At 40.4% G+C, this 17,937-nt stretch overlaps 1 protein-coding gene across 1 annotated transcript; it reads left to right on the top strand.

The window, feature by feature from the left end:
- Nucleotides 1–704: 704 nt before the first annotated feature.
- On the top strand, nucleotides 705–14,253 carry alkbh8 (alkB homolog 8, tRNA methyltransferase). Its single transcript, XM_006802076.2, has 12 exons — nucleotides 705–842; nucleotides 1,503–1,636; nucleotides 1,750–1,850; nucleotides 2,191–2,322; nucleotides 2,437–2,532; nucleotides 2,682–2,786; nucleotides 3,444–3,514; nucleotides 7,922–8,028; nucleotides 8,303–8,463; nucleotides 9,324–9,604; nucleotides 12,081–12,230; nucleotides 13,425–14,253. Exons 1-12 carry the CDS (start codon nucleotides 705–707, stop codon nucleotides 14,154–14,156), a joined length of 2,208 nt encoding a protein of 735 aa, XP_006802139.2. The 3' UTR covers nucleotides 14,157–14,253.
- The last annotated feature ends 3,684 nt before the right edge of the window (nucleotides 14,254–17,937 follow it).

Below are 17,937 nucleotides of genomic sequence, written 5' to 3'. Positions count from 1 at the left end.
GATTTGAGCTTTGTGACATGGCATGTCATCCTGCTCGAAGCCTCTGTCAGTATTTGTTGTTTTTATCTGACAGACGTGCCACCTGAAGTGGTCTTCTGCTACTGTCACCCGTGTGCTTCAGGGTTCCATGTGTTGTGAGACGCTCTTATGTATACCTTGGTTGTAGCAAGTCGTTAATTTAGTTACTTTTGCCTTCCTCTGAGGCTGACCATTCTCCTCTGACTTCAGGCATTAATAACACATTTTCATCCAGAAAACGGATGTTAACGGGATATTTCTCTTGCCATACATTTCTCTGTAAACCCTAGACATGGTTGTGTGGGGAAACTCCCAGAAGATCAGTGGTTTCTGAAACACTCAGACCAGTCCATCTGCCAGCAAAAACCATGCCACGTTCAAAGTCACATATATCACATTTTTCGCCATTCTAATCCTCAGGTCGTCCTAATGATGTCCACGCGTTTAAATGCTCTCAGTTGCTGCCATGTGATTGGCTGAGTAAGACAAGATGATAATAAGTTAACAAGTGTAGCTAACGAAGTGCATATTTTTTTTTATTCACATGTAATAATTTCATTTTATTCTTAACAAATCAGAATTATGTAAGATAAACACATTTTACAAAATGTTTCCTGGAGAGGTAATCTTTGGGAACCGAAGTCTTTCAGTCCCCGTTGCACCCGGACGGATTAAAACAACGTACCATGGATGCTAGTGAGGAAAACAACGTGAAGGCCGTCAGGAGAAGTAAAGAAGAGAAAAAACTTCTCAGAAAACAAATTAAAGCCAGTCACACATTACTGAAGCATGAAGGCATCCATACGGCCCCGCAGCTTACCAGGGTAAAGAAAAATAACGTTTATTTGACGGGAAATGGTTCGTTGTCATATGTTTCATTATTCTTCGCTTGTTTTTTAACATTAAAATGATTTTAAAAGTTACCTGCATATCTAATATTTAATTGTTCTATTCATATTTTTTTAATATATATTTATTACTATTGTTGTTATTATTATTGATAAATTAACAAGAAAATCAGCCACTGTTTATGGAAAATACTTTTAATATTTTACTCGTTATAAGAGACTTTTCATTTGCTCCTTTTAAATGGGATTCATTTTTGTGTTCCTGCAGCAGTCTGAGACAGTTTTAAGAACTATTTCTATTTATCTGAAATGATTTCACGCTGTTATCTCTGCAGACAAATACAAACACGAGTTCATAAAAATTGGGTTCATAGCAAAAGGGAACAAACTACTTTATACTAGAGACAAATATCAACATTTTAAGCTAGTAAAAGCATCACAACAAAAACACAAACTACTTCATTTTTTGGTTGTTTTTTCGTGAGAGTATGTGTTGTAGGTTGATTGATTGCTAAGCAGTCTAACAATCCTCGGGGAAAGGCCTTTTTTTCCTTTTTTCTGGCATCTTCTTTTTTTCAGTTATTTTCAGGTTTGTTTGTTTTTGTGTGATTTTTACTGTTTATTTCACCTCTGCAGAGTCTGGTGGTGGCTAATGGTGGCCTGGGGAACAACGTTAGTCGAGAGGAGCTCTCGGCAGCGCTGAAAGAGATGGGAGAAGTGGAGAGCCTGCTCATGCCTCCCCATAAGCCCTATGCTTTTGTCACATACAGGTACACTTAGGGCACAGACAGCACTTTGTCACAGCAGGAATGCGCTTTGTACATTGAGGACCTTTTTATTCCAGTTAAAACTAATATTATTGTCATTTTCATTCTCATTCCAGGTGTGAAGAGAGTGCTCTAAAAGCGTACACCCACCTTAATGGACAGAAGCTGCAGTGCGGAGAGAGCAGCGTCATGCTCTGCCTCTCTTATGTCAACTCAGGTACTTTTACTTTCAGTACCATCAGGAACATTGTGAGTTCTTTCAGATATAGCCTGGCTTAGACATAAATTCTCCTTTCTCGTTTAAATGGACTTGCACTTGCAGGGAGGGTTTTATTGTGTTTATATTAATGTAATGAGTTATTGCAATGCATTTGACTGAAAGTTGTCTTCTTAAAGTTACATATGACATTACAATGGCTTCAGATGCCGGTGATTGTTCTGTATGGGTCTTATTAGAGCTTAGCTCAGCTTTCGATACAGTGGATCCTACACTGGATTGGGTTTCTTCATATGTTATGAAGTGTGTATTTTCTGTGTATTTTCACGCTCTTGTATAGTGACCTATGAGGAGGAAGCATCCGTCCCATTGCCAGAGGGTTTAGTTCTGCTGGAGGATTTTGTGTCCCCAGAAGAAGAAGCTCTGCTGCTCGCTGCTGTAGACTGGTCATCCACTAATGAGGATGTTACAGGTGAGAGTATCATTTCCCCCCCAAAAAAAGCTGTGAAGAAAAGTCAGGCATACACTTTTGATTACGGTTTCTGAATAATCCCCTTTAACTTAACTTCATCCTTATGATTCTTAGCGCAAAAAGCTTTGAAGCACAGAAGAGTGAAACATTATGGCTTTGAATTTCGCTACGACAACAACAATGTGGATAAGGACAAGCCATTACCTGCAGGTAATCTGGATCTTCTTTTATCAAACATATTGTATCAGGTGTGGTTTTGTGGACTGTGTTTTTCGTGATATGGTCTTCAGTCTAGTTGTCACTAGACAAGCATATAATAAAGGAAAACAAAAGTAGCAGAGGAATATGTGTGTTTCTAGGTATCCCTGCGGAGTGTTTACCTGTTCTGGAGCGTTGTTTAAGAAATGGACACATCAACGTCATGCCAGACCAGCTGACTGTAAATCAGTATGAATCTGGACAGGGTGAGTTACAGCTCGAATAATTCACAGAAAGTTTTTGCTCATTCCCAACTCTGTATTTTTTAATTTCTATACTCTACTAGCTGGGATTGGCTCCAGAGCCTCTGCAACCCTTTGTTAGAATATTGTGATAAGGAAGGATAGATAGATTAGTGCTGTATGATTCTCAGTTCAGAATAATAATAATAATTATTATACTGGTCCTTTGGGCAGTTAATAACTGAAACAAGGACTTTTAGTCCCCGTCGCCATTATATTGTAATTTTAAATATACAATATAAATGTAACAAATTTATTAGACCACCACCCAGTGTAAGGTTTATGCCACAGCTGCTACACAGTATTGGTAATTACTAAGACACCAAATTATGATTATTCACTTGCATTCATGGACAGAAAAATTGGTTTTAGTGGTTGAGTGTTACGCTTGATTAATAACTGCTTTTATACCTGATTATTAATCTGTTATTAAAAATGAATAAGAGAGCACACAAACAGAGTTTACTGATTTGCACCACTGGGTGGCAGCAGAGCCTTTTCCGAACAAGTCGATGAGGAGTTATGGAAGCCTTTGGGCTGAGAGAAGTTTCTTAAATGTTTCACTTGATTAACTTTGCTCTGAAGGTTTTCATTTTCCATGTTTGTTTATGATATTTCCAGGTATTCCTCCTCATGTGGACACTCACTCTGCCTTTGAGGACACCATCCTGTCTCTGAGCCTGGGGGCAAAGGTGAGAAGTCGGTCAGGCAACTGTGATTTGATCATCGTCATCGTTGCCACAGACCTGTGAGCTGTTGGTAATTAGTAGCTGTTTGAAGCCAGCATCAGTCAGCAGTACTCGAGGTGCAATCATCAGTGATTAAAATGAAAGTTGCACATAAAGATGGTCTTAAGAAAACACTGCCAGCTTTCATCTTAAAACTGTTAAGAGGTGGTTATTCGTTTAAACCCAGTGAGATCAGCTCTGTGTGTATTCATTTATAAGTTCTAGTTTAATCTGTCAAATTAACCGCAACCTTCCTGAGCTCTGTCATTTATCTGCTTCAGAGAGCTGTCAGTATTGTGTGTGTGAGGGTGCGTACGTGCACACATCTTGTGTCCTTGTGTTTTTCCTGAGAACACTGTGTTACCTTCTCGGTATTCTTTTCAGTTCCTTCTCACCGTAGCACCCGTTCATCCAGCAGGCACTTAAAGAATTAAAGCTCGCAAGAAATTTTGTAAACAAAAGGATGTACACAAGAGTTATAGATTTTCCATTTTCATGTCCTTCACTCTTTCAGGTGTTCACAGGTGTTGCGACCTATAAACTAAGATCGTGGGTTTAGTCTTTGCTGCCTGATTGCTGTGGATGAACACCCATCTGTCCCTGCTTGTCTGAAAAGCAGGGGCTCTGCTAGCAATCAGCTGTCATCTGCTGTGGCATCTGTCACACACACACACACACACACACACACACACACACACACAGAGACAGTGTGTGTATTCATTGTCCTTGCTTTTCAGTGGAGATTCAGAGCCACAGAAAATGTGGGCATATTAAATCACGTTAAAAAAGGAAAGGACACTTGGAGGAATATTTGAAGCGAATAGATCCCGAAAGAAAGTTTTATTGAGTGCAATTAAACCGGCTCTTCTTTAAGCGATGCATGGGAGTAATGGTACTGTTAAGCTGAGGGGTGGTATTTCTCGCAGTATTTGCTGTTTAACACCACTCAAGTACGCATTTACATGTAGTCATGGTGACCTGCTGAAGCTCAAACTGAGCTTTAGAATTGGAAAAAGTTGATTCGAATGACTAAACGTGGCATGGTTGCTGGTGCCAGATGCGCTGGTCTGATTATTTCCGAAACTGCTGATTTGCTGGGATTTTCCCACACAGCCATCTGTAGGGTTTACAAAGACTGGTCGAAAAAAAGAGAATTTATCCAGTGAGCGGCAGTTCTCTGGGTGAAAATGTGTTTTTGATGTCAGAGGACTGAGGACTGCTTGAAGCCGATAAGAAGAAGAACCACCGCACGCAGAAGAGCATCTCTGAACGCAGAACACATTGAAAACTTGAAGCAGATTGGCTACGCCAGATTGCCGCTGCACTCTGCAGTAAACTGAGGCTGTAGTTCCCATCAAAATTGGATAATGTAAGCATGGATCCATGTTCCCTCGTATCAACGGTTCAGGCTGTTTGTGGTGGTGGGGGGGATATTTTCTTAGCACACTTTGGACCCCTAGTACCAACTCAGCATTGTTGAAACACCACAGCCTCCCTGAGTGTTGGGAAGAAGGTGCTCTGCTCCATCTCAAAGGGGCTCCAACTGGGTACTAGTAATGAAGTGCTGAGTGCACATTAGGATTTCTAAATTTGATGTTATGGTGGTTGCAGAGAATACAACAAGTAGCTTATTTTAAAGACAATTTGGAAAGCTTGTTAAATATTTTGCTACTCTGTGGATTTAATGAGTGCACTGCAGTTTGATTCAGTTTTGATTTAAGCAGACAGGATTTGGTGCATAACAGAACTTTATGCCATTCCCTCAGTTTCATTGGATTTAATTTCTCTGAAAATGTAACACAAGTGATTCAGTCATTATTAATGAAACACTTGTTTCCTTGTAATTAAACGAACTATAACTGCATTATTGAGCTGTTTGTGGTGCTGTATATTGGCAGACTTTTTGGTGTGTACTTGTACTTGTGTGTTTGTGAGGACCAGTTGTAGACTACAGAAGCGAGGACTGACTTTAGGGCTAATTGTAGAAGTTAGGCAGAGGTTTAGGGTTACTTATTGTGATGCTTGAAGTTAAGGTAAGGAAGTAAAGAAGTAAAGAAGCTCTCTGTAATTAATTGTACTCAGAAAGATGTACAAACCTGTGTGTGTTTGTGTGTGCGTGCATACGTGTGAGGAGGGAGGGAGATGATGAATAGTTGTGCAGTAAAGCGTAGTTGCCGGCGTCACCATCGATTTAGTCACATTCCACCCTTTCATTGATTGGCTAACACTCCTCAGAGGGGAATGAAGCAGTCCTGTGTGTGTGCGTGTGTGTGTGTGTGTGTGTGTGCGCGCGCGCGTCAGAGAGCGTTCACTTGCAGTTTGAGGTTAAAATCTGATGATTTGATTGACTTGGATACCCTAGACACAAACCCCTATATGTCTAAGACACGCACACACACACACACACACACACACACACACACACACACACACACACACACACACACACACACACACACACACACACACACAAGCCCGTTCAGCTATCTTAGTGAGGACCTTCATTGACATAATGGCTTCCCTAGCCCCTTACCCTAAACCTAACCATTAAAAATGAATGCCTAACACTTACCCTAAACCTAACCATAACCTCATTGTAACCCTGACACTAAAACTACATTTTGAGCCTCAAAAAGGCCTTCAAACCTGTGAGGACCGGTGAGTGTGTCCTTACAAGTGACTGTTGGTTCTCACAAGTATAGTAGAATGCAGATTTCGGTGCTCATAAAGACAGCTAGACAGGAACACACACACACACACACACACACACACACACACACACACACATATATATACATGAATGCCATCTACTTCACAAAATCCAATTTTCCTGCTGTCAGAATTTGGAGAGATACAATTGGAAATTGTTGTAGATGTAATTTCCCAGCAGAGCTTATGCTGTTATGTGCTGTAAGGAAACATTAGGATCAAACACCAACGCTGTGTCTGCTAGCTGCAAGTGAGAGAAAACATGAACAGTGTTTTAGGTGGTCGACAGTGTTTTCCTTTGGGTGACATCAGTCAAAACTGTGTAGTTTGGAAGTTTTGTGCCAAAGTCTCTTTCAGTCCTTTCATTATGGAGCTGAGCTTCCTGGATCAGTAAAATATTAGCTTTAGTGCAAACGTTAAAAAAATGAAAAATTAGTCATAAAGTTTTTTAAATTTGTCATACTACTACTACTACTACTACTACTACTACTACTACTAATAGTAGTAGTAGTAATAATAATAATAGCTGTACAGCAGTATGGCTTAATTAGAATATAGAAACAAACCATCACAGCTGGATAAAATTGCCCAACTCTCTACTGAAGAACTAAAAGCATAAAAACTAGTGCATAACTTGTTTCCTGTACTTGCAGATACAGAAACATTTTGATGAATAATACAAATATAAAGGTGTATTATCAGAAGTTATTACTTGCAGCAGATGCACAGTAATATGTAAAGAAACACTGATGCAGGATGCCAAATTATTATTGCTGTTGAACTGTTCGTTGGAATTGCATGTCCACAACAGGAGCTGATGTCTTCTAGGTGGATGTCCTGCTGCTGTGATGGGCCTTCATGCTTATAATGTTGGCCTCATCTTTGTTGATGTTGAGACTGATTCCCAGTTCTGATGTCAGAAGTGCAGTTTTTGTCCAGCCTCTGGGGGCAAGAGCACCGTGTCATCAGCAAAGTCAGAGTTGCCATGTTGTGCTGATAGTGCCGAGTGAATGCTGTTCCTTCTTCCTACTGTAGAACTCATGATACAGTGAGTTGGAGAGAAGTAAATATGTTTGGGTGTCTACTCAGCAAACATGCACAGGTGCAATGAGAGAGGACAGGATCCATTCCTCGAGAGGCTTACTTACTTACATCATAGCAGTTCTTTCTCATTCACCATCATTGATGATGACTGCATGTACCATGTGTGAGGAATCTGATTGCAGTTCCTGCCTTTCCTATTTAGAAGTGATCCACAGTATCAGATGCTGCTAAGATCAAATGCAGTCGAGTCTGTGAAACTCCCCGAATCATTCCTCAGGCAAATTGTGTTCAAAACCTTTGCAAGGGCTGCTTCTGTGCTGTGATACGAGCGGAAATCTGACTGTGAGCTGTCAAGCATGTCATCCATCAGTAGAAAATGATTGGGTTACAAAGGGAAGGGCCTGGCGGCTGTTTTTGTGTGTGTGTGTGTGTGTGTGTGTGGCATTGGAAATATGCCTGCAAGAAATATATATGTATATAAATCCACACCCAATGACTTTAAAACCTTCATAAAAATGTTTAATTTAATCAGTAATTTGTTATTATCGGTGCAGTGAAGTAATGAGTAGAAACCACTCTTACTTTTAACACAGCGTGTTTGTGTTTGTGTTTGTGCAGACGGTCATGGAGTTCCGACATCCTAATGGTCGCGTTGTTGCTGTGGTGCTGCCTGGACGGAGCCTGCTGGTCATGAAGGGCGAGAGCAGATATCTCTGGACTCATGGGTAAGCTGGACTGTGTCAGAGCATCAGTGTCTCCTTTTGGAGTCAGGTTCTTTTGACCTGATCTTTGGATTGATGCTTAATTTGCTGCTTTTTCCTCTGAAAAATAAACTATTTATTTACTACAATGAGTACATTTCAGTCTGTTGATGGTCTTTGTCTTCAACCTTTGCATTGTATTTGTTCACATCCACGTCCTCTCATCCACTTCACCAGTTGGTTTGTGTGTTTTTGTCTTTTATAACTACTAAAACAAGCTCTTCGTGTGTCCTTTTAGGATCACTCCTCGTAAGTTTGACATGGTGCCGGCCTGTGAGCAGCAATCCCCCGATCATGTGACGCCTGAACCTGGAACACGTAGCAATCTGACTCTGAGCAAGAGGGGCACACGCACTTCTTTCACTTTCCGCAAGATCAGACCTGAACCCTGCCGCTGTGGTGAGAGTGAAGCAAAACACACTTTGCTTTTATAAACTGCTTTACTCACATTATGAGAGTGAGTGAGGTTTTGAGAGGTAAATTTAATTTGAATATATGTAATATGTTACGGAGCTCCTTTTTCTCATTTTTTCATTTCTCTTTTTTTTTCCTCCATTTTTTTTGAGGCCTATAGATCTTCAAATGTTGTTCTAGGTTCTTTTGTGACCTCCTGGATGAGTTGTTGATGCGCTGTTGGAGTAATTTTGTTAGGCTGGCCACTTCTTGGGAAGGTTCACCACAGTTCCAACCACGACTGTCACCATGGTTCACAGGAGTCCCAAACCTTAGAAATGGCTTTGTAACCCCTTTTCACACTGATCAAGCAACTTTGTTTCTCAGACGTTTCTTTAGATCCTGACATGATGCTTTGCTTTTTGAGGTCTTTTAGCCTGCTTCACTTTGTCAGGTTCAGTATAAGTGATTTCTTAATTCTACAGGTATGGCAGTAATCAGACCTGGGTGTGGCTAGTGAAATTGAGCTCGGCTTTCCAAAAAATGTGGTTAATCACAGTTTAGGCTACTACTTTATCCCCCACAGGGCCAGATTGATAGGTTTGGATACCTTTTGTCCCTTAATAAATGAAATTGTCAGGATATTTTTGTCTAATATTAAAATTAGACAGCAGGATTATATTATTTTGTCTGACAGTTTCATCACATGAGAATCCTAAACCCAGAGCATAGCTAGCGCTTTTGCATAAAGACAATAATAAAAGATATGCGAACGATATGATTGTAATTAAACGTTGCATGGCAACGCAGGTCAGAGATAAACGATCGGCACATCTCACCAGTGAACGCCTTCTCTCTGTCTCCAGCCTTCCCCTCTGCCTGTGACAGTCAGGGAGCTCCTTCAACACTCTCGCCCTCTACGCCCTCCCCTCCCGCGCTTCCATGTTGCCATGCCGATGCAGCCCGTCTGGAGGAGGAGTATGTGCACCGGGTGTACGACGCTATCGCCTCTCACTTCAGCAGCACCCGCCACTCCCCCTGGCCTCGCGTTTGCCACTTCCTGTCCTCGCTCCCACCGGGTAGCGTGCTAGCTGATGTGGGCTGCGGAAATGGGAAATACCTGGGCGTAAACCCAGAGATGATTGCAGTGAGTGTCATTTTACACTGAAATGTCTGCACCCCTGAGATACTTCATTGATCCCTGCAGGGTAATTTCCTCTATCACTGCTTTTTTTTTATTGCTGCTGTTTCTTAGATTGTCAGCACTTTGAAATGCTACACATTTTCATAACAGGCGTTTATCTGCAGAAGCATTCATCTGTGTATTCGAGCTAGAACTCCTCTCCTTCATTTCTCACATAGGGACGCAAAATCTAAGATGGGTCTGGGCTTTTTCAAACACATGTAGATCAGCATGACTCATCCAATAACTACTAATGACCTTACACAACACTGTCGCTCTGATAAGGCCACAGAGGTGAGGTTAGAGATGTAACATCAGGTTTAAACACCATCAGGCTTATAGGTGAAAGGATAAAAGAAAGTGAAATGGACTTACGTGCCATAAAAATACATCAAAGCAACACTGTAATAAATGGAATACAGGGTTGTAATTATACTCAGATCTGCTTGTGCTTTAATGACGGGGGAGTGATACTGATGAGCTTTTTAACTTACACGTTCAAGTAGTCTCGAATGACTGCTCAAATGTGACAAACCGTTCCTAAAAACAACACAGCTTTAAATTCTTGGGAGAATTCAGGAGCTCTAAATTCGTCCATGTTTAAGGTTGATTGTCTGGTGGCAACATTTTGTTTTGGTGAATTGGTGGATTGGTTCACTTGAATGAGTTGTGATGTTTAGTAGAACCAGAAAACAAAAAAGATATCCTAGTTGTTTAAAAATCTCTTTAGTTGGAAGAAATTGATACAGTATTGCGATATATATTGATACAGGGACACCAATTATCAATATTTAAGTAAATAAATAAAAATTAATCTGGGAATATTCAAAAGAATAGGCCTCATCTCACCTGATAAGAAGCAACCTTTCTGCAAACAATCGGGGAGATTGTTGAAGGTTTCCAAAGAACTTTTTCATTTATAACATAATAGTTAATGGGAATTTCTGTCTATGCAGACAGCAACAGGGATTTTCACTGATTTATCACAGTTAACTGTTGTATTGGCAGACATAGATTGCATGTTATTGGCAACTTGACCCCATGCAGTCCAGACTGACTTCACATTTATGGAAGGTTTAAGTGACAGTGCTGGTGTGGTTCACCGTGTCATTTTGCAGCAAAAAACAAATCTCTGAAGTGAGATAACTTTGTCTTCTTGGATAAAACAAGTATTGTTTACATTTAAAAAAGTTTAAGGTGAGCTGTTCATCAGTAATTAGGGTACACTGTTCACCTCAGCTGTCAATGCTGGGTGTGAAGTATCCACATCTATTTACTCTGAAGGAGGCTGAAAACTTTATACTGTCAGTTAAAAAAGAATCGCCCCTGTACAGCTATACATATCATCATTTCTGCCCTGAGTGTTTTAGCATTGGAGACTATGGGGTTTATTTCCTCTCAAAGCCAACCTCAAGTGGCCATTTGGGGAACTGCAGCTGTTGTGCATCAGCTAAAGCTTCTTTCCCCGAACAGTAGACAGACCACGTCGTGGTCACACTCGCAGTGCTCGGGATTTTCATAAACATAAACATAAAATGAAAAGGAGGAACCTGAGCGAGCCACTTCAGGACCTGGTTGCATAAGCCTGACATCTGTGCTTCAGAATGAAGTAAAGTTTGCATCATTGGGCTAGACGCTGCAGCTTACACATCTACCTCCAGTGGTAGAGCTTTGGGTCTCTGGGAGGGTATAACTGAATGTGAAATGTAGGCGTGAGTTAGCAGAGAGTTTGCTTTTGGTCACAGGTGTAAACATCACGTCTTGCTTCAGGACGGCTAAATAAATAACAGTAAGGCACAGCAGGATGAGATTCCTGTTGTCGCTGTCATTTCTTCCCTGTGTCTTTTTTTTTGTTGTTGTTGTTTTTGCATAAGCTCAGTTTCCATGGTAATATCCTACATTTCCTGTTTACGTATGCACACTGGGATATTCTTGTTTGGGATTTGGGGGTGCATGTAAGCAGCTTATCCTGACTCAGAGTGTAGCTGTGATAAATCAGAACAGAGAACACTGTGATCATGCAGCGAGCACAGCAGCTACCCCAGTTTTATTCTGCTTGTTCTCATTTTCTCCCAACCCAGGCCTCTTCTCTTCTTCTGTTTTCTCGCCTCAGTTTTTCCCTCTTTTTGTGCCTCCTGCTCTACTTAAACTTTCTGTTTGCACGTCAGCAGTAGATCGAGGGTGTGTGTGCATATGTGTAGTGTTCCCGCTCTCTCACTTGTGTCTGCTGTCTCTTGTTCACCTCGCATAATTTATCTCCATTCTTGCTCATTTTCTCTGGCTTAAATGATCACGAGCAGTTTGTAAACGTATTCTTCTTCAGACCTTGTACGTGCTGACACTCTGCTGACGTGTGCGTTTGTTGCTGTTTGAGAATGATAGTCCACTGAATGGCCTTGTTACTCTCTCTGTATGTGCGTATGTTTGTGTTTTATTTCAGGTGGGATGTGATCGTAGCAGTGCTCTCGTCCAAATTTGTGCAGAGAGGGGTTTCCACGCATTTGTTTCTGATGCTCTGAATGTTCCTCTGCGAACAGCCTCCTGTGACGCTTGCATCTCTATAGCCGTCATACACCATTTCTCCACAGAGGTACACACAGCTCATCCTCATACAAAGAATAACCAGAATAGAACTGTTATATCAGTTTTATTTAGAAAGATGGACCTACAAAAAAAAAAACTTGTATTAATTGTTAGTAGCTCACTAAAGTTTTCATGTTCTGAACTTTTCATGGAACCGTGTGCAAAAGTCTTTGAGCCAGCTCTTATTTCTTTAAATTCTACTAGGAACATGGGAATGGATGCAGTGAATTATTCAAACATGTGCAAACGTACTTGGTAATACTGATATAAGGCATAAGGAGACACACTTAAATATTTGGTATGACCACCTTTATTCTATAGAGCCCGGACTCTCTTGGGCAGCTTTCCTGTAAGGTCTGGAAGTCTTCAGGAATAGTTCTCTAAGCTTCTTGAAGGACATTCAAATCTCTCCTTGGGATGTTGGCTGCTTTTTGTTCTGTTCTCCATCAACATGATCCCACTGTGCTTAAATAATGTTGACATCTGGGCTCTGGGGAGGCCAATCCATGACTGATAGTGTTGCACTGTATGCTTTTCTCTCCAGATACGCTTTTACTGCATTAGCAGTAGGTGTTGATCGGTGGATCAAAATCAATTATTATAACATCTCCAGCTCCAAACCATGACAGAGCCTCCACTGTGTTTAATGGCTGCAGACACTCCTGTCCTGACTTCCTCTGTACATGCAGACTATGATTTGAACAAAACTTTCAAATTGAGATTCATCACTCCATCAAACCTTTTGCCACTGATTCTTAGTCCAGTTCTTATGTAGTTTGGCATGCCTCAGCCTTTTTTCGCTGTTTTTCTTCCTCAAGAATGGCTTCTTGACGCTTCCACTAAGACCATTTCTGATGAGGCTTCAGTAAACGATTGATGGATCCACTGAAGGTCCAAATGCCTGTCTCAGGTCTATCCTGTTTCATAATTAAAAAGACCAAGACCTTCAGATACTGTTCATCTGCTATAGTTTTTTTTTTCTTCGCCTGCCACTTCTTTTATTCTCCACTTGTCCATTTCTGAAAAATATTATTAAGGACACATTGCACACCATAGTGAGATGTACAAAGTGTTCAGCTAATGGCTCTTTGGGAATCAGGTTGTTGGTGCAAAAATCTCTCTTACAATGATTCACATGCAGTGAGTTGCATGTGATTCTGTCTTTAATTAATTAATTTTTTTAAATGTGTGTGTGTTGTAGGAGCGGCGGCTAGCAGCTATGAGAGAGTTGGTGAGACTTCTAAAGCCTGGAGGTCATGCACTCATCTATGTTTGGGCTTTTGAACAAGAGTACAACAAGCAGAGGTCCAAGTACCTCAAAGAGCACAACAAAGAGCATCATGGAAAGGAAAACCTTACTAAAAACACATCCGAAGACAGACGGGAGCCTCATGGGAAATCGGCTATCCAGAATAGCAGACATTTAGAAGAAGGCTACGAACCTGTTGGCAAAGTGACTGATGGCAAGCTTAGTGTGCACACAAACCGCACAGCCTTTAACACCCAGGACCTTTTAGTTCCCTGGCATCTGAAAGAGGGGAAAAAACCAGGGGAGGAAGAGTCAGGAGACGGTGTGAAAAGGAATAAAAGAAAGGAGAAGTCTAAAAAGGTTTTAACTAACCAAACCAGAATTGACAGTAACCCTGGTGTCAGTCCAGGGTTTGATGCAAGTATGTCTCCTGGATTAAGACTTGACACTGATGACGCCACTCACAGCCCAGGCTCTAAACCCAGTCCGAGTGGCACCACTCAGACCTTGAGTTCTCATCTGAAATCAGAGTCTGAGAGCAATCTAACCGCCGTCTTTCACCGCTATTATCATGTGTTCCACCAGGGGGAGCTGGAACAGCTGTGCAGCCAGGTGGATGGAGTCAAGGTACAGAGCAGCTACCATGACCAGGGTAACTGGTGTGTTATATTAGAGAAGGACTGACACACACGTCATTAAAATCATTTTTATGCAACTACAGATCTGCATAAATAAAGAATTTTAACTTACAATTAAATGATCCAATTTTTGCCTTTTACATAGATATATGATTTTTAACTGTGTTGGAATAAATTTAAAAAAATCTCTGCTACTGTTGTGCTTATTTATATCACCATGTTTTGACATTGGCTGAGCAAACACGTCTTTTCCCTGTTATGGTGTCATGGATCGAATAATCCCGCTGCGATAAATCCCACCAGCTTTACTCAAAAATAAATGCAAATGAATGAAACATTTCTGGAGTTAGTATATCTACTAAGCACACTCTGGCTAGCTCACTGAAACCCCACAATAAAAACAAGCCTATTCAGCTGAGTGCAAAGACAAGACTGTACCTCACAGACGATACAACCCTAATCTCAAAAAAAGTTGGGACGTTGTGTAAAACGGAAGTAAAAGCAATGCAATGAAAATGTCTCATTTTAAGACAAATATTTGCTCATTTTGAGTTTGATCACAGCAACATGTCTCAAAAACATTAGTGCAGGCCATGTTTACAGGTGTGTAGCAACCTTGCTTCTTTTAAGATCTGGGAACTAAGGAGACCAGCTGCTGGGCTTTTGGGAGATGAATGTTGTAGCTGCTCAACATTCCTGGGTGGTCTTTGTTATATTTTTGTTTCATAATGCATCAGATGTTTCCAACTGATGAGAGCTCTGGACTGCAGGCAGGCACGTTCAGCACCAGGATTCTTCTGATAAGAGTGACTGACATGATGTGAGATAACTTAATGCATTATGTAGTTCAGCATTATCTTTTGAAATATGCAAGACCTTCCCTGAAAAAGACGTCACCTGGGTGGGAACACATGTTGCTCTAAAAGCTGTTTATACCTTTCAGGACTGATTGTGTCTTTCCAGATGTGCAACTGTGTAATTCCATAGGTACTAATGCACCCCTGTACTATCAGAGATGCAGGCTATTGAGCTGAACGACGTCATATTGTTCGTGAAATAGTAAAATGTCTGTTTTGTGACACACATTTCCCCCACATTTTTAAGTGTTTTTTTTGTTTGACATTGTAACTCGCTGCTTTGCTTCCTCTCCTGACCTCAGTGTCTGCTCTGAAATCACTGAGCTATAGTTCAGTTGTAACCTGTCTGCCTGACCTTTCCAAGGTAAAGGGCTGAGGTGTAACACAGCAGTTCAAGGCTGCGGGTAATTTGGGCAAATTTAGGAACTGGTCTATATTTTTTTTTGTCCTTTTAAATATGACAGAGGTGGCACCTCACAGTCAGGCATCATACAGGCACATGATTAGCTACACACTGTATGCATACAGTGATTAATAACTGTTTAACCCCACCTTTCCTACCATAAATCCTTACAAACAAACAATACAAAACTAAGAATACTCTTAACTAAGAATAAGAGATCACAACAGGAAAATAAAATATAGCTCTATTCTGTTGCCCACATTGTAGAGGGTGACTTTGCATGTAAACAGGAAAATGAGTAGGGAAGAGGTGAAAGTGGGATTGAGCACTTTCAAATTGGTTGTAATGGCTCAGCGTGGGGAAAAGAATCACAACGCAGAATCATTTCTATAGAGAGCTCCAGTAGATTTTCTTTAAACACATCATGTATTTCACATGGTTCACTTTTGAATTACAAAATCTTAGAAAAATCTGAGGCTCAGTTAACTGAAGAGTTAATTGAAGTGCAGCCAGCCTGACCAGGAATTACAGTCAGCTTTATACTGACATGCTAAAATTCTCTGAGTCTATTTGCTGTCTCTAACAGCCATTTGAAGATCAATAGTAATTACTTTTGTACAGGTTATGTGCTCGTTTTAAATTTGTGGACATTTTATTTATTACAGCCTGTACACACTTTGTGATAGATGTAAGAGGACCCCAGAAAAAGGTGTAATAATAAATAAAACCAAAAATGTTAATTGAGCCATTTGATTTATTCTAAATTGGAAAATTATTTTCTGTCCACCTTTTTTGTGACTAGCAGTCTCTTCCAGGTAACTGTTGTTGTAATTTGGTGATGTATAGATAAAATTAAATTGAAACTTCTGCTGTACAGCTTATTAAGAGACCCTCTCATTGGCAGTGCGCAATCACACAAAAGAACAACTTTAATTTCACCACAACCCTCTGGAAATTTAAATGACTTTACAATTGTTGTACATTACTCTAAAATCAGTGCTATGAGATTGATTTTAAGATGACAACCTGATTTAAAACAGAATCTAACAAACAGTCTTGCCCCTGGAAATAGCTCTAAGATATTAAGACAAAGGCAAATGAGATCATTTGGAAAAAAATGTACTTGTACTGTGATGAATGCAGTGCGTTTATTTACAGTGAAATCACAACAAGATGCAGACTGAATTCGGTGAACGTATGTCCCCGACTGCCGTGCAGGATCTCCTCCCAGTGACTATGGTCCGTGTTTCCGCTCACTCCGTTTCTAGATCCCATGCGCTCGCTCTCTCCTCCCGTTTCCGCGATCCTGCAGGAAACCACAAAAGCAGCCGTAAAAAACTACTCACGAAGGGCAAACCTTCGTGACCTTTAAGGTTCTTCTTCTAACTTCAGATAAAACTGAGGTTATAGTAATCTTACAAATATATCCAACCAGATACTGATTCTGGATGGCATTACCTTGGCCTCCAGTAACACTGTGAGGAATCTTTGAGTCATTTGACCAGGATATGTCTTTAATGCACATATTAAACAAATTGTAGGACTGCTTTCTTCCATTTGCGCAATACCTCTAAAATTAGAAATATTCTGTCTCTGAGTTACACTGAAAAACTAGTTCATGCATTTATTACTTCTAGGCTGGACTACTGTAATTCATTTTTATCAGGATGTCCTAAAAACTCCCTAAAAAGCCAAAATGCTGCAGCAAGAGTACTGACAGGGACTAGAAATTGAGAAACTATTGAACAAATATTTCTCCTGTATTGGCTTCTCTTCATTGGCTCCCTGTTAAATCCAGATTTAAATTCATAATCCTGCTCCTCACATACACGGACTTGAATAATATGTGCACCCTGTAATGTGTTTGTGTTTCTTAAGGCCACATTAATTAACAGACCCTTTAAGGCCCTCCTTTTTTTTTTTTTACAAAGCTATGCCACGAAAAAAGTGAGGAAACAACTTCCAGTATGGTTATATCTTTTAGGAATTTCTCTGACAGACTACAATATTTGAGTAGAGTATTTATATAATGTCGTATAGTGTAGTAGTGTGAGTATGAGTAGTGTAATTTATGTAAAGTATTGAAAGCCATACTACCACATGCACTGCCCCATTACCTTAATGTTATCTGGGTAGTTTGTAATCATGTCTGGACATATTGACTTGGACATAGAAAGATTTACTTATCATTTTAAATATGGTGCATCTGTGATTATAGCGTCAAATTAAGTAGTTATGAAGGCATGTATCCAGTACCCATGCATAAGAGCACAGCTGTGTGTAGTTCTCGAATTGCTCAGCTCGGCGTAGCCACTACAGCACAGCATACTGACATATTCACTATGAGTATATGAGGCCATTGTTATGTACTATTACAGCGTTATTATTAACATTATTATTATCACTATGAGAGATGGGAATCATGAATTGGTTCCCTACAAGAGCCTGTTCCCAGTAGTTCAGGTGCTTCAGGTACAAACAGCAGGCGAAGCCAGAGCACAATAAAAAGGTTTATTTCATTTGGTACCTGCGATTAATATTATTTTATGTTTGGAAAAATGAGAAAT

Source organism: Neolamprologus brichardi, chromosome 14 (genome assembly GCF_056152115.1).
Source record: "Neolamprologus brichardi isolate AB-2024 chromosome 14, ASM5615211v1, whole genome shotgun sequence".
NCBI classification, from domain to species: Eukaryota; Metazoa; Chordata; class Actinopteri; order Cichliformes; family Cichlidae; genus Neolamprologus; species Neolamprologus brichardi.
The sequence above is the reverse complement of the archived record's forward strand: the minus strand, read 5'-3'. Positions and strand labels throughout refer to the sequence as shown.